This window comes from Myxine glutinosa, chromosome 3 (genome assembly GCF_964187855.1).
Source record: "Myxine glutinosa chromosome 3, kmMyxGlut1.1, whole genome shotgun sequence".
Taxonomy (NCBI): Eukaryota; Metazoa; Chordata; class Myxini; order Myxiniformes; family Myxinidae; genus Myxine; species Myxine glutinosa.
Genome location: NC_136263.1, coordinates 109,517,747 through 109,540,713, shown reverse-complemented (window position 1 = coordinate 109,540,713; position 22,967 = coordinate 109,517,747). Strand labels below are relative to the sequence as shown.

At 42.5% G+C, this 22,967-nt stretch overlaps 1 protein-coding gene across 12 annotated transcripts in view; it reads right to left on the bottom strand.

Moving 5' to 3' along the window:
- The window catches only part of LOC137423266 (protein phosphatase 1 regulatory subunit 12A), a 356,467-nt gene that overhangs the window by 4,919 nt on the left and 328,581 nt on the right, over nt 1-22,967 (bottom strand). For all 12 annotated transcript variants that reach the window (XM_078774432.1, XM_078774435.1, XM_078774439.1 and 9 more), the window contains 5 exons: nt 21,875-21,891; nt 20,635-20,791; nt 4,675-4,842; nt 4,440-4,490; nt 4,127-4,177 (listed from right to left, as the gene is read on the bottom strand). In XM_078774432.1, coding sequence (XP_078630558.1) covers nt 4,127-4,177; nt 4,440-4,490; nt 4,675-4,842; nt 20,635-20,791; nt 21,875-21,891 — 444 coding nt within the window. The remainder of the gene's footprint in view (nt 1-4,126; nt 4,178-4,439; nt 4,491-4,674; nt 4,843-20,634; nt 20,792-21,874; nt 21,892-22,967) is intronic.

Below are 22,967 nucleotides of genomic sequence, written 5' to 3'. Positions count from 1 at the left end.
TCTGCTCTCGGGCTGAACTTGCTGGGGCGACCTGGCCTGAACAAGTTGGCAGTTGTTTGGAATCTTCTCCACTTGTAGATGATCTTCCGGACAGTCGAATGATTGATTTCAAATTGTTTGGAGATCTTTTAAAATCCCTTCCCAGACTCGTAGGCATCTATAACCTTATTTCTGAAGGCCTCAGAGAGCTCTTTTGATCTAGGCATGGTGACGCTGCACACTTCAACAACAAAGAGCAAACCAAACTAAATGTCTGAGGTTTAAATAAAACAGGTTCCTCCAAGATCCTCTCAAACAATGTTCTAATCATTTGCACCTGAGCTGGTGCTCCTGATTCGAATTTTAGGTATATGAAGTAGAGATAAATGTAGGGGTGTACTTACTTTTTCCACATGCGAAATGTGCATTTATGTTTATTTAAATTATACAACGGACTACAAAATGTAAATGTTTCATGATATTTGTTATTTTATATCACCTTTATCGATCAATATTGTTGAAATGAAGATCAAATCGCTGTATGTTGAAATATGTTGAAAAAGTCAAAACTTTCCATGGGGTGTAATTACTTTTTCACGTGACTGTACATATATATACATTGCATTCAGAAAGTATTCAGACCCCTTCACTTTTTTCACATTTTGTTATGTTCCAGCCTTATGTTGAAATCGTTTAAATTCATTTTTTCCCTCATCAATCTTCACTCAATACCCCATAATGACAAAGAGAAAACATGATTTTAGAAAGTTTTGCATATTTATTAAAAAAGAAAAAACTTAAATATCACATTTACATAGGTATTCAGACCCTTTGCTATGACACTTGAAATTTAGCTCAGGTGCCTCCCATTTCTCTTGATCATCTTTGAGATGTTTCTACATCTTGATTGGAGTCCACCTGTTGTAAATTCAATTGACTGGACATGATTTGGAAAGGCACGCACCTGTCTATATAAGGCCTCACAGCTGACAATGCATATCAGAGCAAAAACCAAGCCATGAGGTCGAAGGAACTGCCTGCAGAGCTCAGAGACAGGATTGTGTCGAGTCACATATTTGGGGAAGCCTACAAAAAAAATTCTGCTGCATTGAAGGTTCCCAAGAGCACAGTGGCCTCCATAATTCTTAAATGGAAGAGGTTTGGAACAACCAGGACTCTTCCTAGAGCTGGCCGCCCGGCCAAACTGAGCAATCGGGGGAGAAGGGCCTTGGTAATAGAGGTGACCAAGAACCTGATGGTCACTCTGGCTCAGCTCCAGAGATCCTGTGTGGAGATGGGAGAAACTTCCAGAAGGACAACCATCACTGCAACACTCCACCGATCTGGGATTTATGGCAGAGTGGCCAGACGGAAGCCTCTCCTCAGTGAAAGACACATGAAAGCCTCCTTGGAGTTTGCAAAAACGCACCGAAAGGACTTTGAGACCGAGAAACAAGATTCTGTGGGCTTTCATGTGTCTTTCACCGAGGAGAGGCTTCCGTCTGGCCACTCTGCCATAGAGCCCAGATCGGTGGAGTGTTGCAATGATGGTTGTCCTTCTGGAAGTTTCTCCCATCTCCACACAGGATCTCTGGAGCTGAGCCAGAGTGACCATCGGGTTCTTGGTCACCTCTATTACCAAGGCCCTTCTCCCCCGATTGCTCAGTTTGGCCGGGCGGCCAGCTCCAGGAAGAGCCCTGGTTGTTCCAAACTTCTTCCATTTGAGAATTATGGAGGCCACCGTGCTCTTGGGAACCTTCAATGCAGCAGAATTTTTTTTGTAGGCTTCCCCAGATCTGTGCCTCGACACAATCCTGTCTCTGAGCTCTGCAGGCAGTTCCTTCGACCTCATGGCTTGGTTTATGCTCTGATGTGCATTGTCCGCTGTTAGACCTTATATAGACAGGTGTGTGCCTTTCCAAATCATGTCCAATCAATTGAATTTACAACAGGTGGACTCCAATCAAGGTGTAGATTGTTGAAACATCTCAAAGATGATCAAGAGAAATGGGAGGCACCTGAGCTAAATTTCAAATGTCATCGTAAAGGGTCTGAATACTTTTGTTAATGTGATATTTCATTTTTTTTTTTAAATAAATTTGCAAAACTTTCTAAAATCCTGTTTTCTCTTTGTCATTATGGGGTATTGAGTGTAGATTATTGAGGGAAAAAAATGAATTTAACCGTTTTCAGCGTAAGGCTGCAACATAACAAAATGTGATTTCTGAACGCACTGTGTGTGTGTGTGTGTGTGTGTGTGTGTGTGTGTGTGTGTGTATATATATGTATATGTATATATATATGTATATATATATGTATATATATATATATATATCTATATATATATATATCTATATATATATATATCTATATATATATATATATATATATATATATATATATATATATATATATATATATATATATATATATATATATATATACACATACATACATATACAGTCACATGAAAAAGTAAGTACACCCCATGTAAAGTTTTGACTTTTTCAACATATTTGAACATACAGCTATTTGATCTTAATTTCAACAATATTGATAGATAAAGGTGATATAATATAACAAATATCATGAAACATTTACATTTTGTAGTCCAATGTATAATTTAAATAAACATAAATGCAAATTTCGCATGTGGAAAAAGTAAGTACACCCCTACATTTATCACTACTTCAAATACCTAAAATTAGAATCAGGTGCACAAGCTCAGGTGCAAATGATTAGAACATCGTTGGAGAGGATATTGGAGGAACCTGTCTTATTTAAACCTCAGACATTTAGTTTGGTTTGCTCTTTGTTGTTGTGTGCGGCATCACCATGACTAGATCTAAAGAGCTCTCTGAGGCCTTCAGAAAGAAGGTTATAGATGCCTACGAGTCTGGGAAGGGATTTAAAAAGATCTCCAAACAATTTGAAATCAATTATTCGAGTGTCCGGAAGACCATCGACACGTGGAGAAGATTCCAAACAACTGCCAACTTGTTCAGAACAGGCCGCCCCATAAAGTTCAGCCCGAGAGCAGACCACAAGATGCTGAAAGAAGTCTCTAAGAACCCCCAGAATGTCATCACGGGACCTACAGGTAGCTGTTGCCACTGTTGATGTCGAAGTGCACGAGTCTACCATTAGAAAGAGGCTGCACAAATTTGATCTACATGGGAGGTGTGCCAGGAGGAAACCGTTGCTGTCCAGAAAGAACATCAGGGCAAGACTAAAGTTTGCCAATGAACACCGAGGCAAAGACCAGCACTTCTGGAACAATGTGCTCTGGACAGGTGAGTGAAAGGTAGAGCTATTTGGCCACAGTACCAGAAGACATGTTTGGCAAAAACTAAAGACAGCATTTGACCACAAGAAGCTGATACCAACTGTAAAGCATGGTGGTGGAAATATTATGGTTTGGGGCAGCTTTGCTGCATCAGGGCCTGGGCAGCTCACCATCATAGAATCCACTATGAATTCTTCATTGTACCAGAGGGTGCTTGAGGATAATGTGAGGCCATCTGTCGAAAAGTTGAAGCTCAACCGAAGGTGGACCTTGCAACATGACAATGACCCTAAACATACCAGTAAATCCACCAAGGAATGGCTGAAAAAAAAGAAATGGAGGGTTCTGGAATGGCCAAGTCAAAGCCCGAATCTAAATCCCATCGAGATGTTGTGGGGGGATTTGAAACGAGCTGTGCATGCAAGAAACCCCTCAAACATCACACAGCTGAAAGAATTCTGCATGGAGGAGTGGGAAAAAATTTCTCCCAGTCGATGTCAGAGAGTGGCAGACAGTTATAAGAAACGCCTACTTGAGGTTGTTTCTGCCAAAGGGGGCAATACCACTTATTAGAGCCAAGGGTGTACTTACTTTTTCCACATGCGAAATTTGCATTTATGTTTATTTAAATTATACAATGGACTACCAAATGGAAATGTTTCATGATATTTGTTATATTATTTCACTTTTATCTGTCAATATTGTTGAAATGAAGATCAAATAGCTGTATGTTGAAATATGTTGAAAAAGTCAAAACTTTACATGGGGTGTACTTACTTTTTCATGTGACTATGTATAGTATGCATATATATATATATAATGCATCTATGCCGTGACCACTTGAGACAATATAAGACCAACCTTCAGTTCCTCTTCCATCTCAGACACCTTCCTCTCCAGTGCTCGCTTCTCCTGAAGCAAATCACAACAGACATCAACTAAAAGGTTGGCCTACAAAACAACCAGGTGATCACATCCCAGAACAGTTTGTCCAAAACACCTAAGACTCCATTTCACCGAGCTGCATTTATAATTTTATGCGTTACTTGGAAACACAAATCATGGATATAAAATGGAAAATGCATGATACAAGTTTGTTTTTTTTAACCAACGGCCATTGTTGACCCATGGTAAAGACAATGGCAATCGTTTGAGCTGCCATATTTGGCCTTACCCTCTTCTCAGCTTCCAAGAGAGACGTGCGGTCTGCAAAGCGTTCTTGCCTCTGTGTGGCAGGACAGCAAGTGTTAAAAATGTACAAATGCAATGACTTTGGTGCCAGAGTCGTTCTGGAATGGTAATTTTCAAATTGCACTTAATATACCAGTGGGAATTATACCAAACGCTAAACAACTAAAGTATGCAAATGCTCACTGGAACACCGAGTGGGCACACGGTTCACGACCCACCTGAGTGACCCGTTCAAGCTGCACCTTTGCTTCGGCAAGCTGCAGTTGTGTATCCTGTAATTTCTTGCGCAGCTTTTCATTCTCTCCAACTGTCTCTGAAAGTTGCTGCTGCGTTTCCTGAAGCTTTTTGTGCAACTTAACCTTTTCCTCAACAGCATCATCTTGCACCTGACAGGGGTAAAGGGAAGTTAAAAAAAATTGAAAAGACACACAGAACGATCTTTGTAGGCAATTCCCTTCAGCAACTTCTTCAATAGAGTAAAGTGTCCACAAACACTTCCTCATTCCTTGTCAATTACCTAACTGGAGGCATATCACTAATCATATGCTTTTATTCTCCACTGTCACCACAAATATACAGTGTCCTGCAAAAGTATTCACCCCGTCCAATGTTTTCACATTTTGATGCCACCTGAGCTTATTTCATGGTGCTTTCAAATCAAATATAACATATAGTCTTCACAAATTACTTCAAATTGATAAAGCTAAAAAAAATGCAGATAAAATGTGAATAAGTCAGATTAACAGAGAAAATCAGATGATTCTTGGTTACATAACCATTCAAACCCTTTGGCTAATGAACCCTAAATCACGTCAGGAGCAAATTATTTGTTTGAAAGGTTACAAAATAAATGTCATCGTGTATGTTAAATAAATAAATTTATAATTATAATCAACTGTTATGTCATAGGTTACAAAATAAATAATCAACTGTATGCAATCAGTGGTTTAACTTCGAAAAATTAAGCTCCCCCACTTTTTTGAGTTTTAAGGTGCAATCACCTGGTCACCAACAAGGCAAACATGAAGACCACTGAGTTTTCCAAAGATGTCAGACACAAAGCGGTGGAGAAGCACCATTCAGGTGAGGGTTATAAGAAGATTTCAAAGTCACTCATTATCCCTTTGAGTAGGGTGAAAACCATCATTAAGAAGAGGAAGACATATCATATCACCCAGATCTACCCAGATCAGGTCCCCATCCAAATCCGGGTAGCCGGGAAAGCAGGAAACTGGTTCAGATGTCACTGTAAATCCAACAATGACTTTGAAAGATCTGCAAGGCTCTATGTCTAAGATGGGGTCAGTGTTCATCAATCAACAATATCTGGATCCTTTGATCACAAAGCTGGTCTGTAAGAACAGGTGGCAAGAAAGAAGCCATTACTGAAAAATATGCATCTAAAAGCTCCTATGGAGTTTGTGAAAAGCATCTTAATGATACTGCAGGAATGTGGAGAAAAGTTTTGTGGTTAGACAAGACAAAAACTGAACCTTTTGGTCTAAATTCAAAGCATTACGTCTGGCACAAGCTTAACATGGCACATCACCCAGTCAACATAATCACCACTTTCAAGCATGGTGGGCATCATGTTATAGTGCTGATTTTCATCAACAGGGACTAGCAAGCTTGTCAGATTGGACAATGGATGGTGAAGGGATAATGAATGGTGCAAAGTACAGGAGAATCCTTGATGAAAAGCTGCTTGAGTCAGTCATGAATCTAAAACTCAGCAAGAGGTTCTCATTTCAGCAGGATAATGAAATGAAGCACAAAGCTAAAGCCACACTGGAATGGTTGAATAAAAAGGAAACAAGCGTTACGCCTAGGTCCCCCGTCGGTGAAGTGATGCGAGTTGACAAAGTGGAAGACGCAAGGCGGCCATCTTGGATTTTCACGTGGCGACCCAATTTTCAATAGCGTTCTTCCTTATGCCTACATACACCCACACACCAGATTAGAAGTTGGTACTTCACTTATTTTTCAAGATATTCCGCTCACAAGTTTGACATACATTGCGGCGGCCATCTTGGATTTTGACGTTGTGACCCAATTTTCAAAAGCCTTCTTCTTTATGCGTAGATACACCCACACACCAGATCAGACGTTAGGACTTCGCTTATGTTTCAAGATATTCAGCTCACAAGGTTCAGACATACATGGCGGTGGCCATCTTGGATTTTGACGTGGCGACCCAATTTTCAACAGGGTTCTTCCTTATGCCTAGATACACCCACACATCAGATTAGAAGTTGGTACTTGGCTTATTTTTCAAGATATTCCTCTCACAAGGTTCAGACATACATGGCGGCGGCCATCTTGGATTTTGACGTGGGTTGCACCCACACACCAAATTCGAATGCCGTCCTTCGCTTACGCATGTACGCACGCACGCTCGCACACCCGCACGCAAGCACAGACGGACGGACGGACACACGGACGGAGGGGAAAACCATAGTCCCCCTTTCACTCCGCGGTGCGATGGGGAACAATAAATGTTCTTGAGTGGCCCAGTCAAAGTCCTGACTTGAACCCAATTGAATATTTATGAAAACACTTGAAGATTTCAGTCCATCAACGATCCTCATCAAACTTGGCAGAACTAGAGCAATTTTCAGCTGAAGAATGGGCAAAGATTTCACCATCTCACTGCAAAGCTGGTAGAGATCTACCCAAAAAGACTCGTAGCAGTTATTGTCCCCCGTCGCTCAGCGGAGCGAAAGGGGGACTATGGCTTTCCCCTCGGTCCGTGTGTCCGTCCGTCCGTCCGTGCGTGTGTGCGTGCGGGCGTGCATGCATGCGGGCGTGCGTGCGTGCGTAAGCGAAGGACCGCATTCGAATTTGGTGTGTGGGTGCAACCCACGTCAAAATCCAAGATGGCCGCCGCCATGTATGTCTGATGCCATGTATGTCTGAACCTTGTAACCTGCATATCTTGAAAAATAAGCGAAGTACCAACTTCTAATCTGGTGTGTGGGTGTATCTAGACACAAGGAAGAACGCTGTTTAAAATCGGGTCGCCACGTCAAAAGCCAAGATGGCCGCCGCCATGTATGTCTGAAACTTGTGAGATGAATATCTTGAAAAATAAGCAAAGTACTAACTTCTAATTTGGTGTGTGGGTGTATCTCGGCATAAGGAAGAACGCTATTGAAAATTGGGTCGCCACGTCAAAATCCAAGATGGCCGCCACCATATATATGTCTGAACCTTGTGAGCGAAATATCTTGAAAAATAAGTGAAGTACCAACTTCTAATCTGGTGTGCGGGTGTATCTAGGCACAAGCAAGAACGCTGTTTAAAATTGGGTCGCCACGTCAAAATTCAAGATGGCCGCCGCCATGTATGTCTGATGCCATGTATGTCTGAACATTGTAACCTGCATATCTTGAAAAATAAGCGAAGTACCAACTTCTAATCTGGTGTGTGGGTGTATCTAGGCATAAGGAAGAACACTTTTGAAAATTGGGTCGCCACGTCAAAATCCAAGATGGCCGCCGCCATGTATGTCTGAACCTTGTGAGATGAATATCTTGAAAAATAAGTGAAGTACCAACTTCTAATCTGGTGTGTGGGTGTATCTCGGCATAAGGACGAACGCTATTGAAAATTGGGTCGCCACGTCAAAAGCCAAGATGGCCGCCACCATATATATGTCTGAACCTTGTGAGCGAAATATCTCGAAAAATAAGCGAAGTACCAACTTCTAATCTGGTGTGTGGGTGTATCTAGGCACACGGAAGAATGCTGTTTAAAATTGGGTCGCCACGTCAAAATCCAAGATGGCCGCCGCCATGTATGTCTGAATCTTGTGAGAAGAATATCTTGAAAGATAAGCGAAGTACCAACTTCTAATTTGGTGTGTGGGTGTATCTCGGCATTAAGGAAGACCGCTATTGTAAAGTGGGTCGCCACGTCAAAATCCAGGACGGCCGCCACCATATATATGTCTGAACCTTGTAACCTGCATATCTTGAAAAATAAGCGAAGTACCAACTTCTAATCTGGTGTGTGGGTGTATCTAGACACAAGGAAGAACGCTGTTTAAAATCGGGTCGCCACGTCAAAAGCCAAGATGGCCGCCGCCATGTATGTCTGAAACTTGTGAGATGAATATCTTGAAAAATAAGCAAAGTACCAACTTCTAATTTGGTGTGTGGGTGTATCTCGGCATAAGGAAGAACGCTATTGAAAATTTGGTCGCCACGTCAAAATCCAAGATGGCCGCCACCATATATATGTCTGAACCTTGTGAGCGAAATATCTTGGAAAAATAAGTGAAGTACCAACTTCTAATCTGGTGTGCGGGTGTATCTAGGCACAAGCAAGAACGCTGTTTAAAATTGGGTCGCCACGTCAAAATTCAAGATGGCCGCCGCCATGTATGTCTGATGCCATGTATGTCTGAACATTGTAACCTGCATATCTTGAAAAATAAGCGAAGTACCAACTTCTAATCTGGTGTGTGGGTGTATCTAGGCATAAGGAAGAACGCTTTTGAAAATTGGGTCGCCACGTCAAAATCCAAGATGGCCGCCGCCATGTATGTCTGAACCTTGTGAGATGAATATCTTGAAAAATAAGTGAAGTACCAACTTATAATCTGGTGTGTGGGTTTATCTCGGCATAAGGACGAACGCTATTGAAAATTGGGTCGCCACGTCAAAAGCCAAGATGGCCGCCACCATATATATGTCTGAACCTTGTGAGCAAAATATCTTGAAAAATAAGCGAAGTACCAACTTCTAATCTGGTGTGTGCGTGTATCTAGGCATAAGGAAGAACGCTATTGAAAATTGGGTCGCCATGTCAAAATCCAAGATGGCCGCCGCCATGTATGTCCGAACCTTGTGAGATGAATATCTTGAAAAATAAGCGAAGTACTAACTTCTAATTTGGTGTGTGGGTGTATCTCGCCATAAGGAAGAACGCTATTGAAAATTGCGTCGCCACGTCAAAATCCAAGATGGCCGCCACCATATATATGTCTGAACCTTGTGAGCGAAATATCTCGAAAAATAAGCGAAGTACCAACTTCTAATCTGGTGTGTGGGTGTATCTAGGCACACGGAAGAATGCTGTTTAAAATTGGGTCGCCACGTCAAAATCCAAGATGGCCGCCGCCATGTATGTCTGAATCTTGTGAGAAGAATATCTTGAAAGATAAGCGAAGTACCAACTTCTAATTTGGTGTGTGGGTGTATCTCGGCATAAGGAAGACCGCTATTGTAAAGTGGGTCGCCACGTCAAAATCCAGGACGGCCGCCACCATATATATGTCTGAACCTTGTAACCTGCATATCTTGAAAAATAAGCGAAGTACCAACTTCTAATCTGGTGTGTGGGTGTATCTAGACACAAGGAAGAACGCTGTTTAAAATCGGGTCGCCATGTCAAAAGCCAAGATGGCCGCCGCCATGTATGTCTGAAACTTGTGAGATGAATATCTTGAAAAATAAGCAAAGTACCAACTTCTAATTTGGTGTGTGGGTGTATCTCGGCATAAGGAAGAACGCTATTGAAAATTGGGTCGCCACGTCAAAATCCAAGATGGCCGCCACCATATATATATGTCTGAACCTTGTGAGCGAAATATCTTGAAAAATAAGTGAAGTACCAACTTCTAATCTGGTGTGCGGGTGTATCTAGGCACAAGCAAGAACGCTGTTTAAAATTGGGTCGCCACGTCAAAATTCAAGATGGCCGCCGCCATGTATGTCTGATGCCATATGTATGTCTGAACATTGTAACCTGCATATCTTGAAAAATAAGCGAAGTACCAACTTCTAATCTGGTGTGTGGGAGTATCTAGGCATAAGGAAGAACGCTTTTGAAAATTGGGTCGCCACGTCAAAATCCAAGATGGCCGCCACCATATATATGTCTGAACCTTGTGAGCAAAATATCTTGAAAAATAAGCGAAGTACCAACTTCTAATCTGGTGTGTGGGTGTATCTAGGCATAAGGAAGAACGCTATTGAAAATTGGGTCGCCATGTCAAAATCCAAGATGGCCGCCGCCATGTATGTCCGAACCTTGTGAGATGAATATCTTGAAAAATAAGCGAAGTACTAACTTCTAATTTGGTGTGTGGGTGTATTTCGCCATAAGGAAGAACGCTATTGAAAATTGCGTCGCCACGTCAAAATCCAAGATGGCCGCCACCATATATATGTCTGAACCTTGTGAGCGAAATATCTCGAAAAATAAGCGAAGTACCAACTTCTAATCTGGTGTGTGGGTGTATCTAGGCACACGGAAGAACGCTGTTTAAAATTGGGTCGCCACGTCAAAATCCAAGATGGCCGCCGTCATGTATGTCTGAATCTTGTGAGAAGAATATCTTGAAAGATAAGCGAAGTACCAACTTCTAATTTGGTGTGTGGGTGTATCTCGGCATAAGGAAGACCGCTATTGTAAAGTGGGTCGCCACGTCAAAATCCAGGACGGCCGCCACCATATATATGTCTGAACCTTGTGAGCGAAATATCTTGAAAAATAAGCGAAGTACCTTCTGGTGTGTGGGTGTATCTAGGCATAAGGAAGAACGCTATTGAAAATTGGGTCGCCACGTCAAAATCCAAGATGGCCGCCTCCATGTATGTCTGACCGTTGTGAGCGAAATATCATATCATAGCATGTTTTCTGCGTGTTCCACTTTGTCAACTCACATCACTTCCCCGACGGGGGACCTAGGCGTAACGCTTGTTGCTGCAAATGGTGCTTCCACCAAGTACTGCCCTAAGGGGCTGAATACTTTTGCAACCGGTGAATTTTGATTTGTGCATGTTTTTTGCAGGTATTCCTCCTAACATGTAACCTGCTTCGACTATAACAGTGTTTAGTTTGATCTCTTCAGGTGTGAACAAAAACGTTCATTTGGAAAACTTGTTTCTACATAATTTGAAATTCATCTAAATGTGGCATTAATGGTAAGGGGTGAATACTTTTGCAGGCCACTGTACATATCTTTGAAATCTCACTTCATGAAATTAAAAAAAAATTTTTTTACATTTAAACTCAAAGTGAAGTAAACTAGTTCAATAATCGAGTGATGAATTCTCCAGTATTTGAGAAGCTTTTCATAAATCATGATTTAAACACTCACAGGATGATGTGTTCTTAAAAGTGTTATGAAAATGAAACTTTTGCAAAAATGCATTTTTGGTTTTAAGATGGAGACAAAGGTAATAAAAAAAGAAGTGTGTTTGCTTGTTTTTTGGGAATTATTGGTGATGTACGGTCAGGTTCGTAAGTACGGCCCCCTAAACAAAACACACGAGGACGACGGGACTTGTGCTCTGGAGGGGAAGAGGAACATGCTCTCAAACATTTCACAAAAGGCATGAGGAAATCATCAAAATCTTCGACTCAATTTTTTTTTTTTGCACAATAGCATTACCAAAGCCGTGACATTAAGGACCATTTGAATTCAATTTGAGTTTGATGTGGCACTTTTCTTTAAACAATGAATTTTGCAAGCATCTTTTGAAGAAGAAAAAACAAAACTGATTTTTGACATCCTTTGATATTATTTCATTACTTTGATAATAATGTGAGTGGCTTGTACTCAAATTACTATGATAATGTAATTATAAACCTGGCATATGGATCAAAAACTTTAAATCCCTCTTTTTATTCAGACTGTATTTTTTTTCTACAGCGAGGATAACCGCCCTTCAACAAATTCACGAGGCTCGATAATCAGATTATACTGGAACATTTAATATTTTCGCGACTTTGTTCCCTTTGGATCTGGGATTAAACCAAAGTTATTTTTTTGAATACAAGATCGAGGCTCGTGTAAGAGCTAACATTAATCACAAAAAAACAAACGGACACATAAAACATTTCATAAAGGGAGCGGGAGACAAGATGGGGAAAGAGAAGGAAGCACACAAGTACAACAGTAGAGAACAGGGACATCAGGAGATCTGTGGGAGGGAGAGGGCTTGGGGGGAGGAGGCATGGGGAGGGGGGGGAGGGGTTGTGGGAGAGGTATAAAACACATGGACACTGCTAGGACTTCCAGGAAAGAAGTCGGTTTTTCTTATTAGTTACTTCACTTTACAAAAAAGAAGTTACTTCACATTAATAATCATTTTTCCGTACAGACGACCTTGATTGCAGTATTTTCGAAATGACCAAGGAAGAACTTTTGCAAAATCCAATAAAAAATTGCTTTACTTCATAAATCAAATGTATTTATCTTGTGAGATGCATTATTTTTATGCCTCCGCCGACGTAAACGCCGGAGGGATTATGTTTTCGGGTTGTCAGTCCATCCGTCCGTACGGGCTAAACCTCGTTTTTCTCAGCAACCATATGTCAGATTGAGACGAAACTTTCAGGGTAGGAGTGACACCCATGCAGAATGTTTTTGATAATTGTGACACCATAGGTCACGTGGTATGGCAGCCATCTTCGATTAAAAGCAAAATAATTAAAAAATTATTTCTCGGAAACCGCTGAATGGAAAAATTTTAAACTTGGCACATTGTCAAGTACTCCCAATGGGAAACAAAAGCATGATAATGATGACATCATAGGTGAAGCGGTACACCAGCCAAAAATGTATATTTTTAAAAATCCCTTCTCTGAAACTGCTTCACCTATCGATGTGAAACCTGTCATGGCTGGTGAAAATGTGATACTTGAAAACAGCTGAAGGGATTTAAATCAAACTTGTTTATTTTTAGGACATAACGAGGGCATCCACCCGTTGTGGGACTATGCGGAGGCATATTGGCGACACAGTCACATTGTTCTAGTTATATTTGCATCTAGCGGATTTACTCATCAAGGATGAGTGATGGGATGGAGTGGTATTTGATAGGACAGGCAGAATAGCAATATAACCAAGAACAACAACAACAACCATCACATGATAATTAGGCTTGAATAATCTCACAGTGGAATGTGATGACGTCATTCTGTATGGTTAACGTTTTCATAAAAGTCTACCTAAGCCTGGGATAAAAAGGAATAAAAGGAGTAGGAAAGTACATTTTGATGCCATGGGCAGAACTGTAAGACTTATTACCTCTGCCACCAAAGGTGGATGGAGGTTATGTTTTCACCACTGTCTGTCTGTCTGTTTGTCCATTTGTTTGTGAACAAGATATCTCAAAAAGTTGTGGACGGATTCAGACGAAATTTTGCAGAGAGGTAGTGTATGTGCCAAGGATGAAATGATTAGATCTTGGTGTAGATCCGGATTCGGATCCGGCTACTAGAATTTTAAAGTGATTCTTCACCATTGGGAGATAGGGCAAAAACTCTACATAGCAGGATATCTCAAAAAGTTGTGGACGGATTTGGACAAAACTTGGTGGACAGATTGTGTGTGTGACAAGCAAGAATCTATTCAATTTTGGTGAAGATCCGGAAACGGCTAGTAGAATATTTTTTACGTGATTCTTCACCATTAGGAGATCGGGCCAAAAACGATATTTTAAAAAAAAAAAACCACCTTTAGAGGCCATTTTTCCCCGCAAGTTGTAGACGGATGATATTGAATAAATGTGATTCTGTATTGTGATTTTCTGGTCTACTCTGGGATACAAAACGTAAACTGTTCACCTGGCGGAGGTATGCTCTGTACCGAGTGCCGATCTAGTTATACCTGCAAAGCTTGATGACCAGGTGTGAAGTGGTGAGAAAGTTGAGAGACCAGATATTATTTATATAGATGAGGAATATGGTGCTACCCTGACCCCATGTGTATTTGAAAGCTGCGCATGGTGTACATATATGTACTAGAACATCAACAGGTAATCTATAAGAATTGACTACATCTTCATCACTTCTGGAATGTATTCCTGTTAATTATCAGTACCATTAAAAAATGTTGGCTTCATTCATTCACACAATTGGAAAAATAAAAATGACTTATTCTGGTATGTCACAAAGCCTGGTGTTGGCTTAGCGGTTAGGGTGCCGGCTTGGGATCCTAGGATCCTGGGTTCGAATCCCGCTCGATCGCTGAATTAACGCCAGGGGGGTTGACTCAGCCTGTCATCCTTCCGAGGTCGGCAAATTGAGTACCAGCCTTGCTGGGATGAATGATCACGGTGTGTACCACGATTTAGAATAGGCACACTGTATCCCTGCGCATCGTAAGAGCGTGACCAAGGGTTGGCGTCAGGAAGGGCATCCGGCCATAAAAACATTGCCTCAGACAGGGAACCATGATTGTCATGGGGCCCGCAAGGCTAACCCCTGCTCTAGCGGGGAAAATGGCCTTAAAAAAACGATCATTCATTCATTCATTCTGGTATGTCACAAAGAAAAAGAAAATTGGACATGCCTGAGTCACCATTTTGGAAACTAAAGTTTGAATACAAGAAGAATAAAAGAAAAATGAAGTTGCTGGTATTGTTGTCTCTGCTGCTTGCTACAATGACCAATTATAAACTGAAGGAAAAAGAAAATAGGTGTATATATTTTAAGTGGTCCATTTTGTGTAAGACAAATGCACCATAAGCTGCATTTAGTTGCTCAATTGGCAGAGCCAAGAGGCTCAATCGATTTATATCGAGCTGGTGAAGAAAACCCAGTTGAGGCTTTGTTTGAAACCAGCTCAATAAGCCAAATGGAGGGTTGGGGTTGGGGTTGGGGGGGGGGGGGGGGAGGGGAGGGAGGGAAGGGGAGGCTGCCATTTTGATTAACTATCAGGTTTAAAGCCACGAGCATAGCTTACTCGTATGCGTACTCAGATTTGAGCAGTCAGGCTGAGGTTTGAATGATGAAATGGTGACTTATCCTGGTGTTTCACGTACTGGACCAATGCAATCAATGTGTGCGCCGTTCCTCAGATGTACATTAAGCTGGAGTACCAGTACACCAGCATCCCACAGTGTCTTTCATAAAGAGGAAGCAGGTTAATCACCGGCAAAACCAACACATTTTATTCTAACCTACAAGGGGCACTGCATCGGCCGCACAGCTGCACTCCCAATGATACAAACCAGTAGCCACGAGCTGCAAACGAATGAATGAATGACGGGCTTAAACTTGTCAATTCCTGAGTATTTAATCATTCATTATTTCTTTACCTCGGTTTTTTGTGTCCAGCCCACTCAGCCAGCTTTTTAGCAATCTCCCTACCAAAGCTCATCTGCACACCAATCTGCTCCCTCAGTTGATCCATCCTCCTATTCACCCTTTACACTCCTGACCCAATTGTTCTCACAGACCTGCAACCTCTGTTGTCTGTCAGTGCCACCGTCTCCAGACCGTAATGGTAGATCGGCGTTACACAAGACACCAGAACTTTCCCTTCCAATTTCATTGATATCTGTTTTCTGCCATCATTCCCTCCACACATTCACACCTGTGCGTACCATCCTCCGAACCTCTGTCTCTGACCTATCATCCCCGTTCACTGTTCCCCCCACAGATACTCAGACCTATCTGCCTGTCTGATCTCTCTCTCCCCCCTCTAACCTGATATTCATTTATTAGTCCCCTACCGGTGTACCACAATAATGAATGAATAGGCACACTGTATCCTTGCACATCGTAAGAGCGTGACCAAGGGTTGGCGTCAGGAAGGGCATCCGGCCATAAAAACATTGCCTCAAACAGGGCACCATGGTTGTCATGGGGCCCACAAGGCCAACCCCCGCTCTAGCGGGGAAAAATGGCCTTAAAACGATCATTCATTTTCAGTCCCCTACCGGTGTACACCGGAGGGGACTATAGGTTTGCACTCCGTCCCTCCGTCTGTCCGTCTGTCTGTCTGTCTGTCTGTCAGTCCGTCCGTCCGTCCGTCACGCAAAGAACAGTTTTCCGGGACTTTTTTTCTACACTCTTAATGCTAATGATTTCAAACTTGGTACATGGCTTCCTCATGATAAGTTACAGATCAAGTTCGAACTTCACGACGTTTCGATCATTTTTGACAAAGTTATGGCACTTTGAACTTTAGTAATTTCCCCAAAAGTTTTCTGGACGACAGACTACCGGTAGGGGACATGTATTGCAGCGCAATACTCAGAATGCTTGTTTTCTCTGTTGCTTACCCACATCACTTCAGTCTTGTTCATACTGATTTCAGTCCATGCTTCCCGAATGTCTCCTTCCACTCCTGCAGTACCTCCTGCATCTCTGGCTTACTCTCTGCCACAACAGCCAGATCGTCCACATACATCCTCCTCCCCAGAATACCTTTCATGCTTACCTTCCTGCTTAACAGCTCCATCACCATAATCAACATGAGTAGGCTGAGAGTGCTTCCCTGCCTCAAACAGATGTTCACTTTGAACGCCTCCGACATCCTAGGACCAACCAACCAAGACTCTTCCCTTTGTTCCCTTGTACATCCCTTCCACCAACCTAACATCTACTTTTGGCACTCCCATCCATCTCAGTGTCACTGTCACTGTCTCTTTCAAGACAGTGTCATCATTGGCCTTCTCCAGGTCCACAAATTCCAATGCCATTTCACCTTATATCACCCACGCCCCTCCCCTCCCCACCCCAACCCTCTTCCAAACCTCCAACCACTTTTCCACCAGCTGGCTCAACATGAACATCCCATCCACTCTTCTCCGATCTCCATATCCACACTTCCTTATCCCCAGTACCTTCATTACATGACTTAGGAGAGTAATGCCTCCACTGCCCCGGATGTTGAACATCGCCCTTCCTCTTCCATAGAGACACAGAATCAAACCCTCTCTCATACATACATCAAACAGTCTTCTCATCCAAATGACTCAGACTTTTCCTGCTGTAATTAGCATCAATGTATGTACCTCATCAATGTCTGGTGATCTTCCCTTCTTAATCATCTTTAATGCTGTCCACACCTGCTCTTTTGTGATCTCCACCAATTCCACTTTCCTCTCTACATGACACGGAAGCTCCAGCTCACCACTGCTTCGCCCTCGGTGCTCGCCTTATCCACAGCTCTCCTTGCTGCTTTCTTATTTTGCCCATACAGGTGTGGAAACCTGTATCTTTTTGTCCCCCACTATCCTCGATCCTCTCTAACCTCTTCCAAACTACCTACTTTTCACCAACTGCTTCGTTACTTCCTCTGTCCACCATACCTGATTTATATTCCTAGATGATGCACCTTTTTCTGACATCCTTCCACACAAAACTTCTGTGAGTTCCCTAAATGCCTCTGTACTTCTTTCACTCCTTCTCCAAACCTTTGGCTTCTTCGCCAAGTTCCTCATGCTTGGCCCTCATCCTCTCCTTGTAATCTATGGCGACATTGTCCCTGCACTTCCCCTACCTTATCATCTTCCGATCCCTGCTCTTTTTCTTCATACATACAACAAAGACCACAGGCTTGTGCTGGATGGTGACATGCTCCCCCGTCACCACCACAATCGTTGCTTCCTCCATACCAATGAATCCATCTCCTGTCTATAATTTCCACTACTGGAATTAATTTTGCGACTGCCCCGCTTAAAAAAAAAAATTGACCAGCTATGGCCATGCCATTCCTCGCAACCAGCCCCACAAGCTCACGGCCATCTCTATTCCTCGTTTGCAACTAAGTTTACCAACACATTCTTCTTCCTCTGGTTCTGCTACTCCCAGATATGTGTAAAGGTCCCCCACAATGCACAGCATCAACTCCAGCTCAACCATTCCAATCACCCTCTCCAGTGTGTCCCTGAACTCCTGCTTCTCTGTCTCAGTCCTTCCAGTTTGTGGCCCATATATCAACAACACACACCATTTGCCTTTGTATTACCAACCATGCCTTAAATTATCCATCCCTCCCATCTTACCACCTGCTCACTGATCTCTTCTGATACGATTATTCCCATGCCATTACTCCTTCCATCCCCTCCAACATGCAACAGTTTGTACCCTCTGACAAATCCCCTCACCCTTTCCCCTTTCCATCTGGTCTCCTGCACACAAAACACTTCTAATCTCCTTCTCTGCATCATCTACACCACTAAGACTCCCCTCCCCCCCCCCCCCCCCCCTTCCATTGATCCCACATCGAACTACCTAGCTGGATCCGCTTCTGAATTGCTGTCCTCCTGGCAGAGCTAGTACCATCTTGTTCAGTTTGGGATGTTCTGGTCAGCAATTAGCTGTCCTCCTGGCAGAGCTAGTACCATCTTGTTCAGTTTGGGATGTTCTGGTCATCAGTTAGCTGTCCTCCTGGCAGAGCTAGTACCATCTTGTTCAGTTTGGGATGTTCTGGTCATCAGTTAGCTGTCCTCCTGGCAGAGCTAGTACCATCTTAGTCAGTTTGGGATGTTCTGGTCATCAATTAGCTGTCCTCCTGGCAGAGCTAGTACCATCTTAGTCAGTTTGGGATGTTCTGGTCAACAATTAGCTGTCCTCCTGGCAGGGCTAGTACTATCTTGGTCAATTTGCGATGTTGTGGTCATCAATTAGCTGTCCTCCTGGCAGAGCCAGTACCATCTTGGTCAATTTGCGATGTTCTGGTCATCAATTAGCTGTCCTCCTGGCAGAGCTAGTACCATCTTGGTCAATTTGTGATGTTCTGGTCATCAGTTAGCTGTCCTCCTGGCAGAGCTAGTACCATCTTGTTCAGTTTGGGATGTTCTGGTCATCAGTTAGCTGTCCTCCTGGCAGAGCTAGTACCATCTTAGTCAGTTTGGGATGTTCTGGTCATCAATTAGCTGTCCTCCTGGCAGAGCTAGTACCATCTTAGTCAGTTTGGGATGTTCTGGTCAACAATTAGCTGTCCTCCTGGCAGGGCTAGTACCATCTTGGTCAATTTGCGATGTTGTGGTCATCAATTAGCTGTCCTCCTGGCAGAGCCAGTACCATCTTGGTCAATTTGCGATGTTCTGGTCATCAATTAGCTGTCCTCCTGGCAGAGCTAGTACCATCTTAGTCAGTTTGGGATGTTCTGGTCATCAATTAGCTGTCCTCCTGGCAGAGCCATTACCATCTTGGTCAATTTGCGATGTTCTGGTCATCAATTAGCTGTCCTCCTGGCAGAGCTAGTACCATCTTGGTCAATTTGGGATGTTCTGGTCATCAATTAGCTGTCCTCCTGGCAGAGCCATTACCATCTTGGTCAATTTGCGATGTTCTGGTCATCAATTAGCTGTCCTCCTGGCAGAGCTAGTACCATCTTAGTCAGTTTGGGATGTTCTGGTCATCAATTAGCTGTCCTCCTGGCAGAGCTAGTACCATCTTGGTCAGTTTGGGATGATCTGGTCATCAATTAGCTGTCTTCTTGGCAGAGCCAGTACCATCTTGGTCAATTTGCGATGTTCTGGTCATCAATTTAGCTGTCCTCCTGGCAGAGCTAGTACCATCTTGTTCAGTTTGGGATGATCTGGTCATCAATTAGCTGTCTTCTTGGCAGAGCCAGTACCATCTTGGTCAATTTGCGATGTTCTGGTCATCAATTTAGCTGTCCTCTTGGCAGAGCTAGTACCATCTTGGTCAATTTGGGATGTTCTGGTCATCAATTAGCTGTCCTCTTTGGCAGAGCCAATACCATCTTGGTCAATTTGGGATGTTCTGGTCATCAATTAGCTGTCCTCTTTGGCAGAGCCAGTACCACTTCTTGGCATATCAAATGCCTGGGCTGACCTGCTGAAATACAAGATATGACGGTTTAGCCTAGCCCTCCAAAATTCTTTCAGCCTGATTAGGTAGTATCTTATTGTACCTGAAATTTGATAATGCATTGTTCAAATTGTAATTTGGATTCTGTTGAAACAATCAACAACAACAACAACAACAACAACATGCATTTTAAGGCCATTTTCCCTGCTAGAGCGGGGGTTAGCCAACAGGGTTTCTGTTGTTTCTGTTGTTTGTGTTGTTTCTGTTGTTTCTGTTGAAACAATCAGTTTGACAAAATAGGTTAAGACATCCATCTCTCTGGAAGAAAAGTTAAAAGCATGTCACTCTTCTTATCTTTGAAGGCCTGAGCTGAAGCAAACGCCAGAAGAGCCGGAGTCTATGCTGGTTGAGTAATGGCCATATCTTGAATCATGGACAATGCAATTTTGTGTCATTTCATTCGGCCAAATAACCGGAGTTTCAGATAATGATGCTAGAAGCAGCAGACTTGAACAAGAAAATGGGAAAGGAGGGCAGGGGGCGATATAAGAAATTGAAGTGGAGAAATGCGACAGCAATGTGTCAGCAAACAAAACGAAATCACAGGATTAAATCACAGCAGTCGAAGCTGGAACATGTTTACCAACCTTGTTGTACTTGGAATCGCCCCTATCGCCCAGGCGGCCAGTTGAAGCAGTTCTGCGACTTAGCTCACTGTTCTGGCTTTCAATGCGGCCCATACGTTTTGCGTACCGATCTCTGTAGTTGTCTGAGAAGCCTGTACTTGTATTCGCAGTGTTGTACCTGTACAAAAAAGTACTCATTGTACATTCATGACACAGAGGCATTCATCTCAGCGATAACCTGATACCATAGATTATATCTCTAAGTTTTAAAATTCTCTTTAATCTGCTTAAATACATGATGAGCTGCAATGTTTCAACACAAGGAAGAAGAAAGCAGGTTGCAGTTTAAAGTAACAGCACATGAAGCAGGTATGCACGGCGTGGATTAGTACATGGCAGGATGTAACCACGAAGCAATCACTCTTGGCCTTCACGAAAGTTACACATTTGGGAGGAAAGTTTCATTTCTCCAATCATCCATTCAAATCTCCGGCTTCAACAAGTGTAATATTTTAAAACATTTTTAGGAGCCCCAACCTCAAATTTCTGCAGTATCCCTTTTCCACTTTTTCCAATTTCTATTCCAAGTTATCCATCGACTTTGGGTCAATGGAGATGTAAAGGAAAGGTGAAGGGGGATATATGGAGTTTAACATCTGCTCTTTAACCACATCTGTATAAGGTCTACCATATCATGATCAACCAGTGATAACAGGTAAACAAGGAAGAATTTGAAATGAAAAGTTTGGAGAAAGGATGGTCAAATTTGCTTTGAGCGTTAGCAGCCCGTCACAGCACTATAAAGGTAACGTAGCAACTAGTAAGCAATGCTACTAAATGTCAAAGGACATAATGTACCCGCAGCTTCACACGAGTACAATATGTCTTAAGTAGATAGAATAATTGATTGCGGCACAAAGCAACGGTATTAGTGTGCGGGGGTATAAAAAAAACAACATGGTAGTTGCGCAAGGATGGAGATTTGGGCTTTGAAGCAAAGGGCCCATGAAACCAACACCATTCGGCTGGTTTCCCTGCCCATCTACTTACACCCCGTACCCCAGGATGCCTGGCCAATTGGACCTACCCGAAGCCATACAAATAGACTTAAGAACAGGGCCCAAAAGAAGGCCTGAACATCAACAGCATGTTTTCCAGCCGAAGTTTACACCGGAAATGTATGTCAGTTCAACATTGGCGCATACTTCGGATCGTTTATAAATAAGAACAAAACTTTAAAATAACAATGAAAAAAGCTTACCTTGAAGATATTCCACCCTGAGGAAAGAGAAGAGAACAAACCATCATGTTACAAATATAGCAAAGTCTAAAAACAAAATTACTTTCTGCAATATCATAAACAAAACAAAGCACATACCTAATTGGCCAAAAATAGTATCTGAGGATTCCTTCATAACCACAAGAACTAAACATTATTCAGAGGGAAAACACAATCACAAAGGGTTGAACACAAGATCAGCCTGTCTGGCGTTTCCATCTGAGCATGGTGCTGGAATCGCAAGTTCAAATCACATTTTTTGTTTCCATTTGTCTACAGTTTCCTCGTGTAATATGTGAACATGTAATATGTGAACTACCTTCCCAAGGAGCCTTTGGTCACTAGAGAATAAAACAAACAAAGAAACAAAAAAAAAAAAAAAGCATGCACTGCTTGCAATGCGTTTGAAGACCAGCCAGCAATGTTACAAGAAATCAAGGCAGAAATCATTCATTGCATTAACCTCCAGTTAAATCCCTTTAAAGAGATCGAACTGATCACTGGATCACATTTTCACAAAACATGTTGCATTTGTAAGCTGATGACCTGACGGGCGAGTGAAGCATAATGTTATTATCCATCTTTTCTACCCAAGAGCTCGCAGTGCCCGTTTGAGTGCTGAATATTTCCAGTATACCATAAGAAAATATGGTATTTTTCATGCTAACTGAATTAAACGTCTCTGTTGTTTAGAAAGCAACCATAGCACCAAACAATACAGATTGTTGAACACTGGATTGAACAATACCCCACACACACATAGCCCCACAGCCCCACATACACCCCACAGGCTTATCCCCACAGGTGGATAGCCCCACAGGCTTGTGTGTGTGTGTGTGTGTGTGTGTGTGTGTGTGTGTGTGTGTGTGTGTGAGCGTGTGTGTGTGTGTGAGAGTGTGTGTATGAGAGTGCATGTGTTTGTGAGAGAGTGTGAGTGTGTGTGTGTGTGTGTGTGTGTGTGTGTGTGTGTGCATGTGAGTGTGTGTGTGTGTGTGTGTGTGTGTGTGTGTGTGTATATGTGTGTGTATATGTGTGTGTATATGTATGTGTATCTAAGCATGTGTCTGTGTTTGTA